This window comes from Echinops telfairi, unplaced genomic scaffold (assembly GCF_000313985.2).
Source record: "Echinops telfairi isolate 266 unplaced genomic scaffold, ASM31398v2 ScPeMD7_7425;HRSCAF=8463, whole genome shotgun sequence".
Lineage (NCBI taxonomy): Eukaryota > Metazoa > Chordata > Mammalia > Afrosoricida > Tenrecidae > Echinops > Echinops telfairi.
In genome coordinates, this window is record NW_022111325.1 from 6,519,158 (window position 1) to 6,535,509 (window position 16,352).

At 38.5% G+C, this 16,352-nt stretch overlaps 1 protein-coding gene across 1 annotated transcript in view; it reads left to right on the plus strand.

Moving 5' to 3' along the window:
• The first annotated feature begins 12,284 nt into the window (after positions 1–12,284).
• The window catches only part of LOC101645485 (olfactory receptor 10J4), a 48,720-nt gene continuing 44,652 nt past the window's right edge, over positions 12,285–16,352 (plus strand). The window contains exon 1 of the mRNA XM_004716494.2: positions 12,285–12,781. Coding sequence (XP_004716551.2) covers positions 12,285–12,781 — 497 coding nt within the window. The remainder of the gene's footprint in view (positions 12,782–16,352) is intronic.

A 16,352-nucleotide genomic window follows, 5' to 3' on the forward strand; every position in this document is an offset into this window, starting at 1 on the left:
GTGTTTCTTCCTGCTCAGATACCCCAATAATTTGTATGTTATGTCTCTTCATGATATCCTACATCCTTCTCAGTCTTTCTTCAGATTCTTTATCTTTTCTGTTTGGTTGTTTCTCCTGCTAACTGAATTTTGATTGGCTGTCTTCAAGTTCGCTGATTTGATTTTCTATTTCTTCCACTCTATTGGTCAGGTCATTTACCCTGTTTTTAACTTCTGCAACTTCATTCTTTGTCTCCTGAATTTACCTTTGTTGTAAGGCTTCTAGTTTCTTCATTTTTTCATCTGTTTTCTGGATTGGTCTCCTAACTTCTTGTAAGAGCATAAGCATCATTTCCTTTGTTCTCTATCTGGAAATTCAAGGGCTTTTTCATCTGTGTACCCCACTGTATTCCACTGGTTATCTTCAGATGTTGGCATTTGTTTCTCTTGATTTTTTGTGGTAGCTGCTAGAGACTGTTGTTTAAGCCATATAGAGGCTGATCCTTAGGTGGTACTTTGGCTTATGTATTGTGGAGGAAGCAGGTGTTGCCATTTTAGAATAGAGGAGGATCAGATAGATGATGGAAGGTATATTGTGTGGAGAGGAGGAGGGAGTGTTAATTGGGTGGGTGTGAGGAATATAATATAGATGCTTGGGAATAGGTTCTAGTGATGTTATTAATTACAGGAAGATTTCCTGTTCCACATAGTAGTTTTTTATGAGTTGGAGAAGGGAGTTGTATGAAATATGATACTACTAAGTGAGTAGTAAGGGGATGTGTGTATTTGGGTTGATGGATGCTGTGTCTTGAGGTATATTAGGCCTACCGGAGTCACTTGTTGACCCTATATGTTATTTAGGGAGAATGAAGCTCTTCTGTTATGGTGTTTATTACAGAGGGCCCTTTTCATGTGGATTTCTGCATGTCTCTGTACTTCCTGCTCCTTGAGTGTGGTTCTGGAACTAGGGGGAGGTGGCTGAGAGTCTCTATACCTTTGATCCTGCTAAGGTAAGGGTAAAGCCCGTTGGGAGGCTTGGTGGGAAGGATCCTCATACAGTTCTCAAGACTCGATGTGGAACATAGAATTATGACCTGCTCTTGGGAGGCAGTCTATCTTAGGATATTAAAGCACACTGGTGGGTCATGGAACTAGGTTTAAGGGAAGAAAGTGGCCCATGCCATCCCTTTTATCCTGCCAGGGTAAGGGTAAACCCCGCTAATGGGCATGCAGAGATGGAATCACCAGGTGAGCTCTTGGGGGTCTCTATGGGACATGCAATTGTGACCCACTCTTCGGAAACATTCTGTCTGGGGATATTATACCACACTAGTGGGTCACAGAACTAGAGTGAAAGCGGGAGTGGTGGGTGTGGGGGTGGGGAAGCGGGGAGGATGGGGATGGCAGACGATGTCCCTATGTACCTGGTAGAGGATGGGAAACGCCCATGGGCAGGCATGGTGAAACTAAAGTGCCACAATGAGCTCTTGGAGCACTCCATGTGTGAAATTAGGAAGCAGAGGTATGAACCATGGACCTATGATATTGGCATTCGAAGTCTACCACCAGATTTCCCAAAGTTGGCTTCCTTACCTGTTGATAGTCTGGTTTCACAATAGGAGAACAAAGTGGCTGATTCTACAGGTGTACCAGGGGTTTATAGATTAGTATAAGACTTATGGACTTGAGTTGAACTGGGCTGGGATGTCTTCTTGATATATTATTACTTACTTATATAAAGCTCTTTACTTTACATAGATAAGTGTCCCTCTATGTATTTGTTTAGACCACTCAGCCTCACACACCATTCAACAATTCATACATGTACTGTTTCATGTTATTAGTTTCAAACTCCATAGCATAAAACCACTTCACAATTTGCTCTCATTCCTATTGGTTCCCCCCACCTCCATCACTTACTGATACCTTTGTATCTGTATTTGTACCTGTATAAATGCTTTCCTTTTCTTCTTGGATGACTGAGTATTTTAAGGAGTGCACCTACTTGATGTTGTTGTTCACCTTATAGATCTGTTTTTTGCTTAGCTGAAAGGTTAGCATGGGATGAGCTTATTTGAGGCTTAAAAGGATGACTAAGAACTTCAGTCTAAGAGTTCCACTGGTCTCTATTCAAAGACTAGGGTGCACCTGTCATAAGGTAGGGTATTTTAATTGTCTTATATTCATGAAACTCTGTACAAGAAATCAGGTATACTAAAGAAGAACTAGTGCCTTTTAATTATAGTGTTGATGAAGAATAGTAAATACCCTGTGGTCTATCAGAAAACAAATTTGTCTCAGAAGAAGTATATACATACTCAGCATGCAACTTAGAAGTGAGGATCGTGGATATGTCAAGAAAGGAAAAATTTTAGGACTGATCAGTCAATAGCAAAGGCTACTATGTTTGGTAAAAGAGAAAGACCCCTCACTCAGATGGATTGACACAGTGGCTGCAACAATGAACACAAACATAGTAATAATTGTGAGGATGACACAGGATCTGATGGTCTTTTGTTCTGTTTTACACAGGGTCACTATGAGTCAGAACTGACTCACTGGCACTTAAAAACAACCTTTCTATTTCTCATTACTTGACCATTATATTTTCCAGATGACATTTTAAAAACTATAATTGTTCTCTACTTCAAATTAAAATGCTAATAATATCATATATTGTATTCTACTGGGATTTTCATCTATAAAATTTCTGTTCTGTCACATTTGAATATTTAATGTATGTGACCACATGAATTATCACACTTAAAAATTTTATTATTTAATATAACTGGTTGCTTATCATTTATTCCTCTGTATAAAAATGTTTGGATACTTTCATTGCTTTTTCATATATAAATATTTAAACCATATTGATTAATTTTCCCTCCTCCTCCAATAACACACACACATGCAAATCAAATTCCTTTCATATTATATTGGAATTCTATCATGTTTATAAATTTATAAATTAACTGACAGAAATTAACCTCATAATTATCTCAAATTTTCTTATTCAGGAACTCTATTAGATTGCATTGGTACATATATCCTTTTGAATTAGGTGCCGTTACATTTTTTTCTGTGAATTACTCCTACCTACAAGTTTTATAAATTATGTTTCACATTTTAGTTTATTACTCATCAAAATTAAGTACCCAATTCAACACCCAACCCAACAACTCCAGCAATTAGAAAAAGAGCAAGAAAATAAGCTTACCAGAAGAAAAGAAATAGTAAAGATTACAGCAGAAATAAATGAAACAGAAAATCAATAGATGCCATCAATAAGACAAGAAAGTGGTTTTTTGAAAGGATTTAACAAAATCAACAAACCACCTGCAAATATAACAAAGGAAATGAAGGAGAAGCTGCAAATAACAGGATTAGGAAATAAAATGGGCAATGTCACAATATCTCACATGCATTCAAACACTGAAGAATGAATAAGAAAGACTAAATAGAAACAGATGCCTTTCAATTATGATGGTGGCAAAAATATTAAATATACTATGTAGTATCAGATGAAAAAGGAAAATTCTTTGGAAAGAAGTACAACCAGAATGCCCCTTAGAAATGAGCATAGCAGGACTATCTCAAATACTTTGGACATGTTATCAGGAGAAATCATGCTCTGTAGAGAATCAGCAAAAATGAGAATATCCTGAATGAGATGGACTGACACGTTGCTTCAGCAATTGCTTCAAAGACAGCAACAATTGTGGGCACAGAGCAGGATTGGGCAGTGTTTTGTTCTTCTGCACATAGGATTGCTATGAGTCAGAACAGTAGCAACGGCACCTGCCAACAACAACCTGATACCAATTGGAGTACGCGGGAAGGCTATGAAGAGAACAACTCTGGTAATAATATAGAAGAAAATATTTATTTTGTAATTTAAACACATACTTGGGGATAATAAATGTTTATGTATATGAAAACAACTTTTAAACTAATCAGAAGCATATAAAATATTTAAATATTTTCTTTAAAATTTTACTTTATTTAGAATACTTCCTTAATGTAAAGACTATTGAACTTCCATACTATATTTCTGACTACAATGAGAAACTAACACAACACCAATTGTTAAATATGAGAATGACTAGGACAATTCAAAAGAAGAGTAATGTTGGAGAAATTTAGGCTATTGTTCAAAAAATAGTAATGTTATAAAACATTTTTACTATTCAATATATGGTGTTAAGACAAAAAGCTAGATTGCAGATAGAAAAGCTGTATTCTATTTAGTTTTACGAAGTATTTCTAGCTTTGTTTCTTGCAACTAATTAAATACTAAATTAATTAAAGGCATCCAAAAAAGATGAACAAAAGATGGAAGTATAAAATGTGTAGAAGAAAGCATGGGTAATAGTAAAAACAATCTTGGAGGTAAGAAAGGCCCTTTTAAAAACAAAACAAAATACAGAATCAGGAAAGGCTAATATCAAGAGATAAATACATAAGTTTAATACTACTAAAATTTCAAATCCACAAGTCCAGTACAAATGATAAATGGATGAAAATCATTCACAAAATGTATGATAAAAGGCTTATTTTCTTATCATGGGCACTTATAATAAGAAAAGGACAAATAGCTCAATGTGAAAAATGAGTATGATATGTAAATGGACAGTCATAGCAAATGGAATACAAATGACTAATAATCATAGGAAAATATGCATCCATAATTAAAGAGATACAATTTGGAAAGAAATATGATACCATTTTTACCTATCAGTGTGACAAATATCTAGGAGCAAGTATTGTCTGTGGTTGATATAAATGTATGAAAGAAAGTGTCTGTAACAGTGTTGCTGAATGTATAAACTGGTACACCCTACCTTTGCAATACCTATTATATTTTTAAATGCACATATCATTGGCCAAGAAATGTTGCTTACACGAATGTACCGTATTCATATGCTTACAGAAGTGCATAATTACATCTGAGCACTGATTCTCTTCACAATAGTCCTAATAAATGACAACTCCAAACAATCTAAATATCCACTTATAGCTAAAACTGGTTAGGAGTTTTTTTTCTATATTCTTCCCCTACAATATGTAATTATTCAGGTGAATGCCTACAACACCTCTAAACACTACTAGATTTATTTACTTACTATACTAAGTATTAGCAATTCTGAAACAATGTTATGTATCTTTTAGGCTCGGACAATGGTAAAAATACATTAAGAATGATAGAAACGATATTTTTTGCTGTTTGAGACGAAATGTCAAATATGATCAAGAGACTATCGTAGTGGCTATGTGTTGGGCTGGCTGCTAACTGCAAGGTCAGCAGTTTGAAACCAAAAGCCGCTCCAGGAGAAAGACAAAGTTTTCTACTTCTGTGAAGAATTGCATGCTCAGAAACCCACTGGGGCAGTTCTACTCTGCCGTATACTGTCACTATGAGGTCATTATGATGTGAGGAGCTGATATTAAGGGCTCAAGTAGAAAGAAAATGCTTTGAGAATGATGTTGGCAACAAATGTACAAATGTGCTTGACATAATAGATGGATGGGTGTATGGATTGTGATTAGAGTTGTAAGAGCCCCCAATAAAATGATTTAACAACAACAACAAAATGAAATGGAATCAACTCTGTGAGTCAGTTTTATCCTGAAATGTTAGTTTGGAATTGGAGATATGAGTATGAACTCACTTAAAAAATATATATATACAATGTATCTCACACACGTTCTCAATGGGAAATCCTAAAAATAATGAAATACCAGTGACAATGAGTGAGTGCACATAGCATCCACGTTTGCCTTCTAAACACCATTCACCACTAAAAGGTACAGAGCTCCTTGAAAAACAGCTGGTTTGAGGCCAAGGCAAAAAAATGTGCAAGGTAAACGAGCAATATCTTTTGAAGGTAGAATGTAATGGTGTACTTAAAGAATCGTGGAGACATGTCAAATGAACATAGGATTCAGTTTGACAGAGGTTCCTCTGCGCAACTCTGGGAAGATTTGGACATGAGAATAACTAATGTGAGTAATGGATGAAACCTCTTCCTTACAATAGAATGCCAACCTATAGAAGAAACGATGTAGACAGAAAAATTTCAATTAACCCCCAAACTAATGAGTAACAATGTACTTGATTAGAGACGTTGAGTTGCTCATCTGCTGTCAATTTAATTAGTTTATACTAACACTGTGATTTATGGTGAGTTCCTGGTTTTTGATTGCCGGCTAGAATCTATCAGTCACATGGCACTGCATGTACACAGTTTATCAGACTGGTGACATTTTGCAGGTTGTCACACATCATTGCTGAAACAATTAAGCATATGTATGTGAACCCAGTGGAAGCATGACTGTGTGAATCCTAGATGTCTGTGCAGCTGGTGTCTCCTAGATTTGCTGAGTTTAACTTCGACACGTTTGCAGTAATGTATCATAAATATAAGCAGACATTGTAGTGAATCCTCAAGCCTGAGAATGATCCTGGGGACTCCTGACACAACCTTGAAAATATTTAAATAAACGAATAGCTAGTTCATATGAAGGTGCCTGGTGGTGCGGTCTCAGAAACCCATTGATGGTAGCGATTTGGGTTTGAGTTCATCTGAGAGAGGAGTGCTACCGCCATAGTGGGTGCATGGTTGGGCTGCTCACCGCAGGTCAGCAATTTGAAACCATCAGCCCCTCCTCTGGAGAAAGAAGAGGCTCTCTCCTCCCATAAAGGGAGTCACAGTTTCGGAAACCCCACAGGGGCAGTTCTACCATGTCTCCTCTGGCTCCTGAGTCAGAACTGACTCATTGGGAATGCGTTTGGTTGGTGTGTTTGTTTTTTAGTTCCTATGAATTTATCCCGAAGGATAAATGCATGAATGCGATTTCCAAAAGTTGATTCTAAACGTTGTATGTAAATGCAAAGAGTAAATTAGTGGAGAATAAAATAAGACATACCTGAAGACCAATATTCTAAAGTTCTGGTTTTTAAGAGATGATTTAATGAGAAATGAGGTGCTAATCACAAGATCGCTCTCTCACTGCCATCGAATTGATTTCCACTCACAGCAACTCTATCGGGCGTAGTAGTAGAACTGCGCACCTGGGTTTCCGAAATTAACCCTTTCTGGGAGTAGAAAGCACTTCTCTCTCCCAATCTCAACATAGAAATCACTTATTATAAAAAAGAATCAAAATTGGAAAAGGAGAAAATGGATTAACACCACTTAAAAGAAGAGATCATGGTATACAATTTCCTTGTGTGAAGGGGCTCAAATTTCCTTTTCATTTTCCCCAAACCTCTGGAACCTAAACTTTCCAAACAGGATGATGAAGTTTACATAGATGATGAAGTCAGCAGAATTTGCAGCTGAATTGAATCTAAGTTTAATTTATTTCCTGTTTCCCTTTGAGGATAACTGACCTGAACTATCCAAGCGAAGTCTCTGGACATGTGCTGGTTTCATGCGCTAAACACAGTAAATGGAAAACAGAAATCATGCACTTACTTCTCATGTATCAGCTATCCAAAATTTCAAATTTATGACAATAGTACAGAATCAACTATCCATTTTTTTTTCACATTAACAATGAATATCTGGTACTAACAAACAAGTGTGAGGTGTTTGGCACTAACAAACAAGTGTGAGGTGTTTGGCACTAACAAACAAGCATGAGGTGAAAGCAGTGCTGGCTGCGATGCTTATGTGTCACTTGTCTGAGACACCGATGCTCAGTGGGATGGCCATTATGGAACGATTTGATTTAGCAGTTATTTAATGATGTTGTCATCCTCCATGTTCGCATATTGTTAGCTTTCACAAGACAGCTTGATTTTTGGAATCTAGCCATAGCAATAAGTAAAGGGGAGGTATAATATCTCCTACCACACATGAGCTGTCCCCTTCTCTTGAACTGGGCAAGCTTTTGCCTTGAGCAATCCAGTACTCTGGGCATTGAAGGTGGATTACAAAATGTGAAACAGCTACTATCTGTTGCTCTCTTGGACCTTGTTGGAAAGCCAAAACATTATTCTAGAGGAACCCAGGCCACTGAGAGAAGGTAGGCATAGATATTTCAGCCAACAGTCAATATAAACCAGCATATAACTACATGATAAATCCTATGTGAGACCTGCCTCGCTAAGAACAATCACCCCTAGAACCATGGGAAACAGTAACATTGTTTTTATTGCACTTTGTCTGTCAGAGGAGGAGCTTGGTGTTGTCGTGGTTATGTGTTGGGTTGCTAACCAAAAGGTCCGTAGTTGAAAACCACCTGCCATTCTGAAGGAGAAATATGAGATTTTCTACTCCCGTAAAGAGCTACAGTCTCTTTACAGCAGCAGTTCTACCCTATTGCTGGGGTAGATACGAATCGGGGTAGATATGGGGTCGATATGAATTGAATCAGTTCAATAGCAGAGCGCTTGGCTGTTTGGTGTTATAAGGGCAGGGTGGCTTGTTAAGCAGCATTTGATGATTAGAGCGCCTAGTTTTCAGTATAAGCAGCTATGGAAGCAGACAGCTATGGATGCAGCCACTTTGTTTTTTGAGAGGTTTGGAAAAGTTCACTTGGTAAACGTGCAGGATCAGTTGAATAATGCTGGAATAAAAGAATAAGCTGAAACACAGTTTCCAAAATTACCTGCCTTATCTTCTCCCCGCCCCCCTCCCCCCAAGCCCAGGTGACACAATAGTTAAGGGCTCTGCTTCTAACCAGGAGGTTGATGGTTTGAACCCACACAGTGACCCTGTGGGAATAAGACCTAGCTCTCCGCTCCTGTAAAGATGGCAGCCTAGGAAACCCTATAGGCTGTTACACTTAGTCACATGGGTTCATTATTAATAAAAATTTACTCAAAGATACCTAATGGCAACATTAATCTTTCTACACTGACTGAAAGAAGTGAATCATAAATGGACTGATCCTGTATGGAACCATTATTGTAAAAGGTCAAGAAAAGGTTTTCACACACACCCAAACTTTCTTTGGTTACCAGAAGTGGGAAGGGGAGGGAAGGGAATTTATTAACTAGAGCATAAAACAAAACAAAACTCACTGGCGTCAAGTCGATGCTGACTCCTAGTGACCCCATATAGACACATATTCACTTGAGTGAAGGGGAAGGCAATATGCAAGCAGAGCAAGGTCAACCAGAAAGAGAAAAGATAAAGGAGCTTGGAATTGGGGCCAGGGAATCAGTGTTGAGATGACCCTAGACGGGGCTCCTGCAACCCCACGTATTTTTGCCTGAGGATGAAATCTTGATTCAGGTTTGCTGAATGCTATTAGTGGTTTCCTGATTTCCCAGAGACAACTCCATTATCTCTTAAACTAGGTGACCTTCCATTTCTGAACCCCACAGGTTAGAATCTATCCCAAGATTTGACTGTCTCTGTTGCAGGCATGAAATAAAAACAGCTCTCACAGTGAACAGGATTCCTAAATACGGGAGCGCTTTGCAAATTTTCTGGAATCCAAGACTGTGGCTCTCAGCTAAAGCTCACCCGGGCTTTGTAACCATGGTTTTCCACAGTGCAACTATATAAAAATAGAACATTTATTTAAAAAATAAAACATGACAAATAAGCTACTGCTGTTTCTATTTGCAGTGAAACTTCCCCAAGACTCCCTAAACGCAAGTCATCTGGTAAATGAGCTCTACATATAATGAAGTCTCTTGGCCTGGCTGTCTGCTTCCCTATAGCCCCCAAATGACTCCCCACAGTGACTCCTCAGGATGACTCCCCAGGGTGCTCAGGGCATGGTACCTAGGAGCCGTGAGAGCTGGTCCTTGGAGAATCTCAAGTATCAAAATCTCCTCCCCTGGAAAGAATATCTAAGTGTCTCAACAGCCCTCTCTACAGCCAATCCCCAACTAGACAAATGCTTGTTTCTTTTTTTCTGAACGTGACTTGCAAATACTCAGACTTGTGACTCAGGGGCCACATTTTCGACGTCTCTCTCCATTTCCCACCTAAGCCACAGATTGGCAAAGGTAGAAGTAAGTGAGATTTGGATACAGTTTTCAGTGGTTATGGGAGGGAGCATGAAGAGGAATCAAACACAGTGCCTAGGTAGTGCAAATGGTTAGCCCTAGGTCTAAGAGCTTTGGGTTGGAACCAAGCCAGCAATGCCATGAAAGATTACAACCAAGACCCTCCATGGAGCAGGTTTGATCTGTAACACACGAGGTGACCATGAGTCAGAATCAACTCAACAGCAACAGGTTTGCTTTGACTTTTGTGGGTTTTCTTGTAGTCAGAGGGTCAAATAATATGAAGCTGGAGAGGGTCCTGGTGTTTAAGTATATCTTATTTGTTCTCCTTCATTTTCTTCTTTCAAAGCTCTCCTGCACATACAAAAGAAGCAGGACCTTCCAGGAATAAAGAGCATCTTGTTTAAATAAAGGATGTGTCTCTACCAATTATCAGTTATACACCCTTGTCAGTGCTCGCATCTTCAGACAAATCATGGTCCACACAGACATTGTATATAAACCTTCCTAGAGCATATGAATAGTTACTTTACTGACTGCCCACATTAAGGTCAAATAGCTGCCCCTGTCAAGAAATAGTCCCTGACATCTAACCTAAAATTTATTTTTGATAACTACATTCCATTTCCTTTCATGACACGCTCTGGGGAGTCATAGCCCAACTGTGCACCAACTCCTCGTAAATATCTTTCTGTAGATTTCCTTTAAGAAAACTAGTGTGTTTCTGGAAATTAGACGAATTACATTTTTTAAAGCACTAGAAGAACTTACCTTTGAAATGTAGCTAATAACAAGTCATCGTGTAATGTGACTAATTTGCTTTACTCCCAGCAAAATTCACTGTTTAGGTCACTCCATCTATTCTATTACAGAATTTCTTTTTTTATCGCTGACCTGTTACAAATGATTATATGTTGCCTAGTAATTGGGTAAAGTATACTAGCAAAGTTGCATTACCCATATATTTTCCAATTAGACACTGTGGTTTCTTTTAGTGTTATAATTTCAATGTTAGAGTTTGGCTCAATTCTTTAGGTGTTTGAAGCAGAGAAATATGAAAGCATTCTCTCTCTCTCTCTCTCTCTGTGGTGCTTCATCATTCTGCATCCTGATGGGTAATTTAAGATAAATATCAACGATTCAATGAGTAGAGATTTGAGATTTGAATCTGTGATTGTAGCAGTCACTCATAAAGAGTGGAAACACATTATGAACTTAAAGAGTTTGTAATCTGGTAATTCCCAAATACAGTTTTGTGTGGTGGTAGAAACAATAAACACAAGATTAGAAGGTTTGGGTTCAAGCCTGGTTTTTCCCCTTTAGTTCCTGTGGGTTATGGGCAATTCCCTGCATCTGAATAGAAACAGTAACCCTTGTCCATTGGATGATAATGAAGTGAGCTAATGTGTGTAAGGGTGCTTTGTAGTCACTGCTAAGGCACGATTAGATCTTTCAATACAAAACAATTAGTGCGGTAGGCATAAGCTGCTTATATGTACAAGAAGATGAGGGTCAAAGACAGAGAGAGGAGAAAAATATTTTACAAGGGACATGAGCTTTGGTGGTTTGGAAAAGTGTGTAGTATCTAGGTAGGAGGAGTACAGAACAGAAGTTGGCAGGACCAACGTTCTTACAGAGGACTGGAAAGAGAATGCAGTGAAAGGGACAAGGAGAAAATGTCTGTTCACACCCTAGATGCTCTGAAAATGGTAGACGGCTACAGAACCTGGAATTCTGTAAGACATCAAGGAAAGGGAGTGCACTAAGTAATTTAAAATCTAATACAATACTTAGCATTACATTTTTTCTACTTTCAGTTTTCTGGTTTTGTTCATGACAGTGTATATTTAAAGTTGAGGATGCTAGCGTTTGATGTATTAATTCCTTGCCAAGGTAAGTTTAGTGTTTGATAGAATACAGCTAGGCATTCACAATTTTTGATTGTAAAAGTCGTAAGTTTTCTTTTTGGAGAGAAAAGGCAGTTTCTCCACTCTCCTCTCTTACAGGAGACACACATGAACATGAAAATAAATGAGCAAAAGCTTGAGGCGAACAAACAAGGACGTCCCCACTCTTTTCTGGACACAGGAGTCCCTGTGTGGTGAAACAGGATGGAGGTTAAAGGTGACATGGAAGAAAATTTTGGTGATCAACTTTTAAAAATTCAGTCATTAAAAACTAGGAGCACAGTTCTACTCTGATACTCACAGGGTCTCCATGAGTCAAAATTGCCTTAACAGTGACTGGTTTTGTTTTACTGCTTGACAGATATTATCTATCTAAATATAAAAGGCCCTTACGTGTCTGTCCCTTCTTAGATGTCATATATAACTTAATGAAGACAGAGAATCATACGGCGGTGAGTGAGTTTGTGTTTGAAGGTTTCTCCAGCTTCCATGAGCACCAGCTTACCCTCTTCGTTGTATTCCTCTCACTCTATGTACTAACCCTGGCAGGCAATATCATCATCGTGATCATCATCAGCCTTGATCGGCACCTCCACACGCCCATGTACTTCTTCCTCAGCATGCTATCAGCTTCCGAGACTATGTACACACTGGTCATTATACCAAAGATGCTCTTTGACCTCATGGGCCCCAATAAACCCATTTCCTTGGCAGGTTGTGCCACCCAGATGTTCTTCTTCATCACTTTGGCCATCAACAACTGCTTCTTGCTCACAGCAATGGGGTATGATCGCTATGTGGCTATTTGCAACCCATTGAGGTACACCATCATCATGAACAAGAAGGTGTGCATCCAATTAGTGTGGGGGGCCTGCATCATTGGTTTAATTGTAGCCATGATACAGGTGTTGTCTGTGTTCAGGATGCCTTTCTGTACTACCAAGGTGGCCCACTTCTTCTGTGACATCAGACCTGTGATGAAGCTCTCCTGCATTGACACCACCATCAATGAGATCCTGACTTTAATCATCAGTGTCCTGGTGATCCTAGTTCCCATGGGCTTGGTTTTCATTTCCTACATCCTCATCATCTTCACTATCCTCAAGATTGCCTCTGCTGAGGGAAGGAAGAAGGCCTTTGCCACCTGTGCATCTCATATCACTGTGGTCATTGTTCACTATGGCTGTGCCTCCATTGCCTACCTCAAGCCCAAATCAGAGAACACCAGAGATCAGGATCAACTGATCTCAGTGACCTACACTGTCATCACTCCTCTGCTGAACCCTGTGGTGTACACCCTGAGGAACAAAGAAGTCAAAGAAGCACTGTGCAGAGCTATTGGCAGAAAACACTCTTGACAACAAAGATCTATCATCATGAGGGTCCTTTAGGCAGAAAAATATGAAGCAGGGTCCACAGTTACAGTAAGTAAACATTCTAGACTCCATTAATCAGTGATTGAGAAAAGGAGACATCCAAGGAATCCAAAATTCAGCTACTTGAGAAATGCAGATGGTACTTCAGAGTATAAGCTTGACCCTTGCTAGAGAACAAGGCTGACACAGGTCAAATATAGGAAAAATAGCTTAACGGTGTTGGAAAATTGATTGACTGTCTGGGACAGAATGAAATCAAAAGAGCAGACTGAATTAATGAAAGATGATTGCTCCAGGCAGACTAAAGCCTTAAATACATTCCATGACATTCTCATTTGTACTTACCCACTTAGTGCTATACAGGTTTAACACCTAACTGAAATTATTCCTTTGAGAATGATTCGATTTTCTTTACATCGTAGATGCTACAACTAAAATAAATATCCAAGGCATTAAACTCATTGCTGCCAAGTCAATTCTGCCTCACAGCTCCCTATAGGACAGCGTAGAAGTGTCCCATAGGGCAGTTCCTTAGAGAAGCAAACTGCCACCCACATCTTTCTCCCGCGGAGCTGCATCACTGCACTATCAGGACTCTGTTATGTACCTCAAAATTCAGCAATCTTTGGAATCTGGGTATTTTTCAAGTATGGAAACCTAAGGGAAATGAAGACCTAAGTTTTCAAGATTATGTAAAATAAATATTTTTGTAAAGCGATTTAAGTTCCTTGGGAATTTAGTTAAAAGCAAATTGCAACAAATAATCACACTGGCATTTTATAATGAGAATATTCAAAGATTGTTGTTCATCTTCTCTGTGAAGGTTTTGAACCCAGAAAAAAAGACTTGGGATCATCGCGGTGATTCCCGCAAAATTAATAGAAACATCTAGTGGCTGAAAACACAAGAGGTGAAACAAAAGGATTTAGATGAGTAAGGACATTTTCATCTTCCCCCCAACCCTCCTATTTCCCACAGTATGTCCTCCAGCTCCACACAGCCTAAAATCCAACAAGTGAGTTGGATTTTCCCATTTTACATTTGGCCCTCATGCATTCCTACAGCCTTTCCCACTTACTGAAAACCCTGTACTGCCATCCTCATTGGTCACTCAGCCTGGACAGGCGCCTATTCAGTTAGAAACAACCAACAGAAGCACCTCTTTGCAAACCCTCTATTGAAATCGTCATTGAAAGGAAATTACTATCCCCTTTCTCACTGCCCATCTTCAAACCTCCGAGGATCCTCTATTTCTATGGTGAACTTTCCCATGATGGTTGTGTAGGTGAAAGCACAAAATTGATGAGTGTTGTTATAACTAGGTGACAGCTGTTTGCACAGTTACATCCAAAACCGAACACTTCACATGTACCAAGTAATGTGTCTTCAGATCACATTCCCCTCTATGTTAATTTCAAAATCAAAAACAGTGTCCAAATACCTTAATTTCTTAAATAGTCCATTAGGGTTTAATCATATTTAAATGCAACCACATTTTTTTTTCTTTTGGGAAATTTATGGTGGAACTCACAATGAAATCACCCTGTGTTTGTCAATAGTCATTCTCGCGTCTACTCAGTAGATAAAAGTTTATTTTTATTTTATCATGTGAATTTGAAAATACTGCACTGTCCCATCAACTTTCTTCATAATAGATAGTCCATACCTAGGACCTCAGGCAACTACTGAAAATGTCCAGTGGCAGTTCTTGGCGCTCCATAGAGGGAAGTGGAAAGAACATAAGCACCGGAAGACCAAAGCTCTGGTCTGTGTCCTAGCTCTACTTCCTTATTCATCATGAATACGCTTGAACGAGTTACTTAATCTCTCTGAATCTTGATTTCCTGATTTCTAAAATTTGTACCAAGGGGTTCTTGTGACACACACATAAGAAGATGAATGTGAAAGTTCTTTGCAAATAACAAAAGAAAGACAAATATTTCTTATTTTTATTATAGTAAGAAAATAGCTACCCCCCCCCATAAAATCCTACTAATTACACATGATAAACAAAGGGTGTTCAATCTCACCCATTTTAGGAGGCAACTCTGTGTGTGTGTGTTTTCTGTCTGTAATCACCATTATTTATGCTTCTAATTCAAGGTAGAGTCTCTCCTAAAATGCCCTTGAGAATGAGGAAAGGAAGCTAACTTTTGGATGATTCTCCAGACACAGCCCAGTCATTAGCTTGAAACAGTGAGCTCACCAGTAACAGAAATTGATTGCTTCTCTTAGTTTCTCAGACATATGGGCTCCACCCTTCCCTTACCAACTGGTATATTTTGTTGGGAAGAGCATAAAAGGTTAAAAACACTGGAATATAGCCCTCTTTTGTCCCTTACCATCATTCCTAAACAAATAACTAAATCCTTTCTCATCTGTAAACCAAGGTTACCAATTCTTGTTCATCTTACCTGCTCTGATATAAGACTCAATTACATTACAATCAACATAGCAGATATTTCTATGATAACTGCAGAAAGTGTTAAGGAATGAACTGTGTTATCATTATTATTAGCTAATGTAATCCCTGTGTTCTTAACTCTATCATTTATCCTGGTCATTTTATATTACTTTATTAATTAATATTTGATTCTTATTTTCTTCCCCCAAACACTTAAATTCTAAATGCTACTACATATTTCATTAATCTTGAGGTAATTTATTCACAGTTCCTTACAAAAGAATATTCTCCAAACTTTGATCTTAACCTTATAATAATACCAGCAGTTTATGCTTATTTGCCCGCTCCACATTATGCACCTTCATTTCCTAGATCAGTGGACTTCAAACTCTTTTTACTGTGGCCCTCAGTCCCCAATTAGAAATGTGTATTACAAGGGAGTACTCAAGAAAACCCAAAATTTTTTTCAAAGCTAAAACTTATTACCTTCAAAGTACACTCCATGACATTATATTTATCAACTCTTATTCCATTCTTGAAAATATTTTTCAAACTCATCTGTTTGGATGGCTGACAGCACCTCCCTTGTTCTTTTCTTCACCTCCTCTACATCATCAAATTGCTGTCCAATTTCATGTTCCTCTTTTGGGAAACAACAAGAAATCACAAGGTGTGAGGTCAGGTGAGTAAGGTACATGGGATAAGAGAGGCATGCT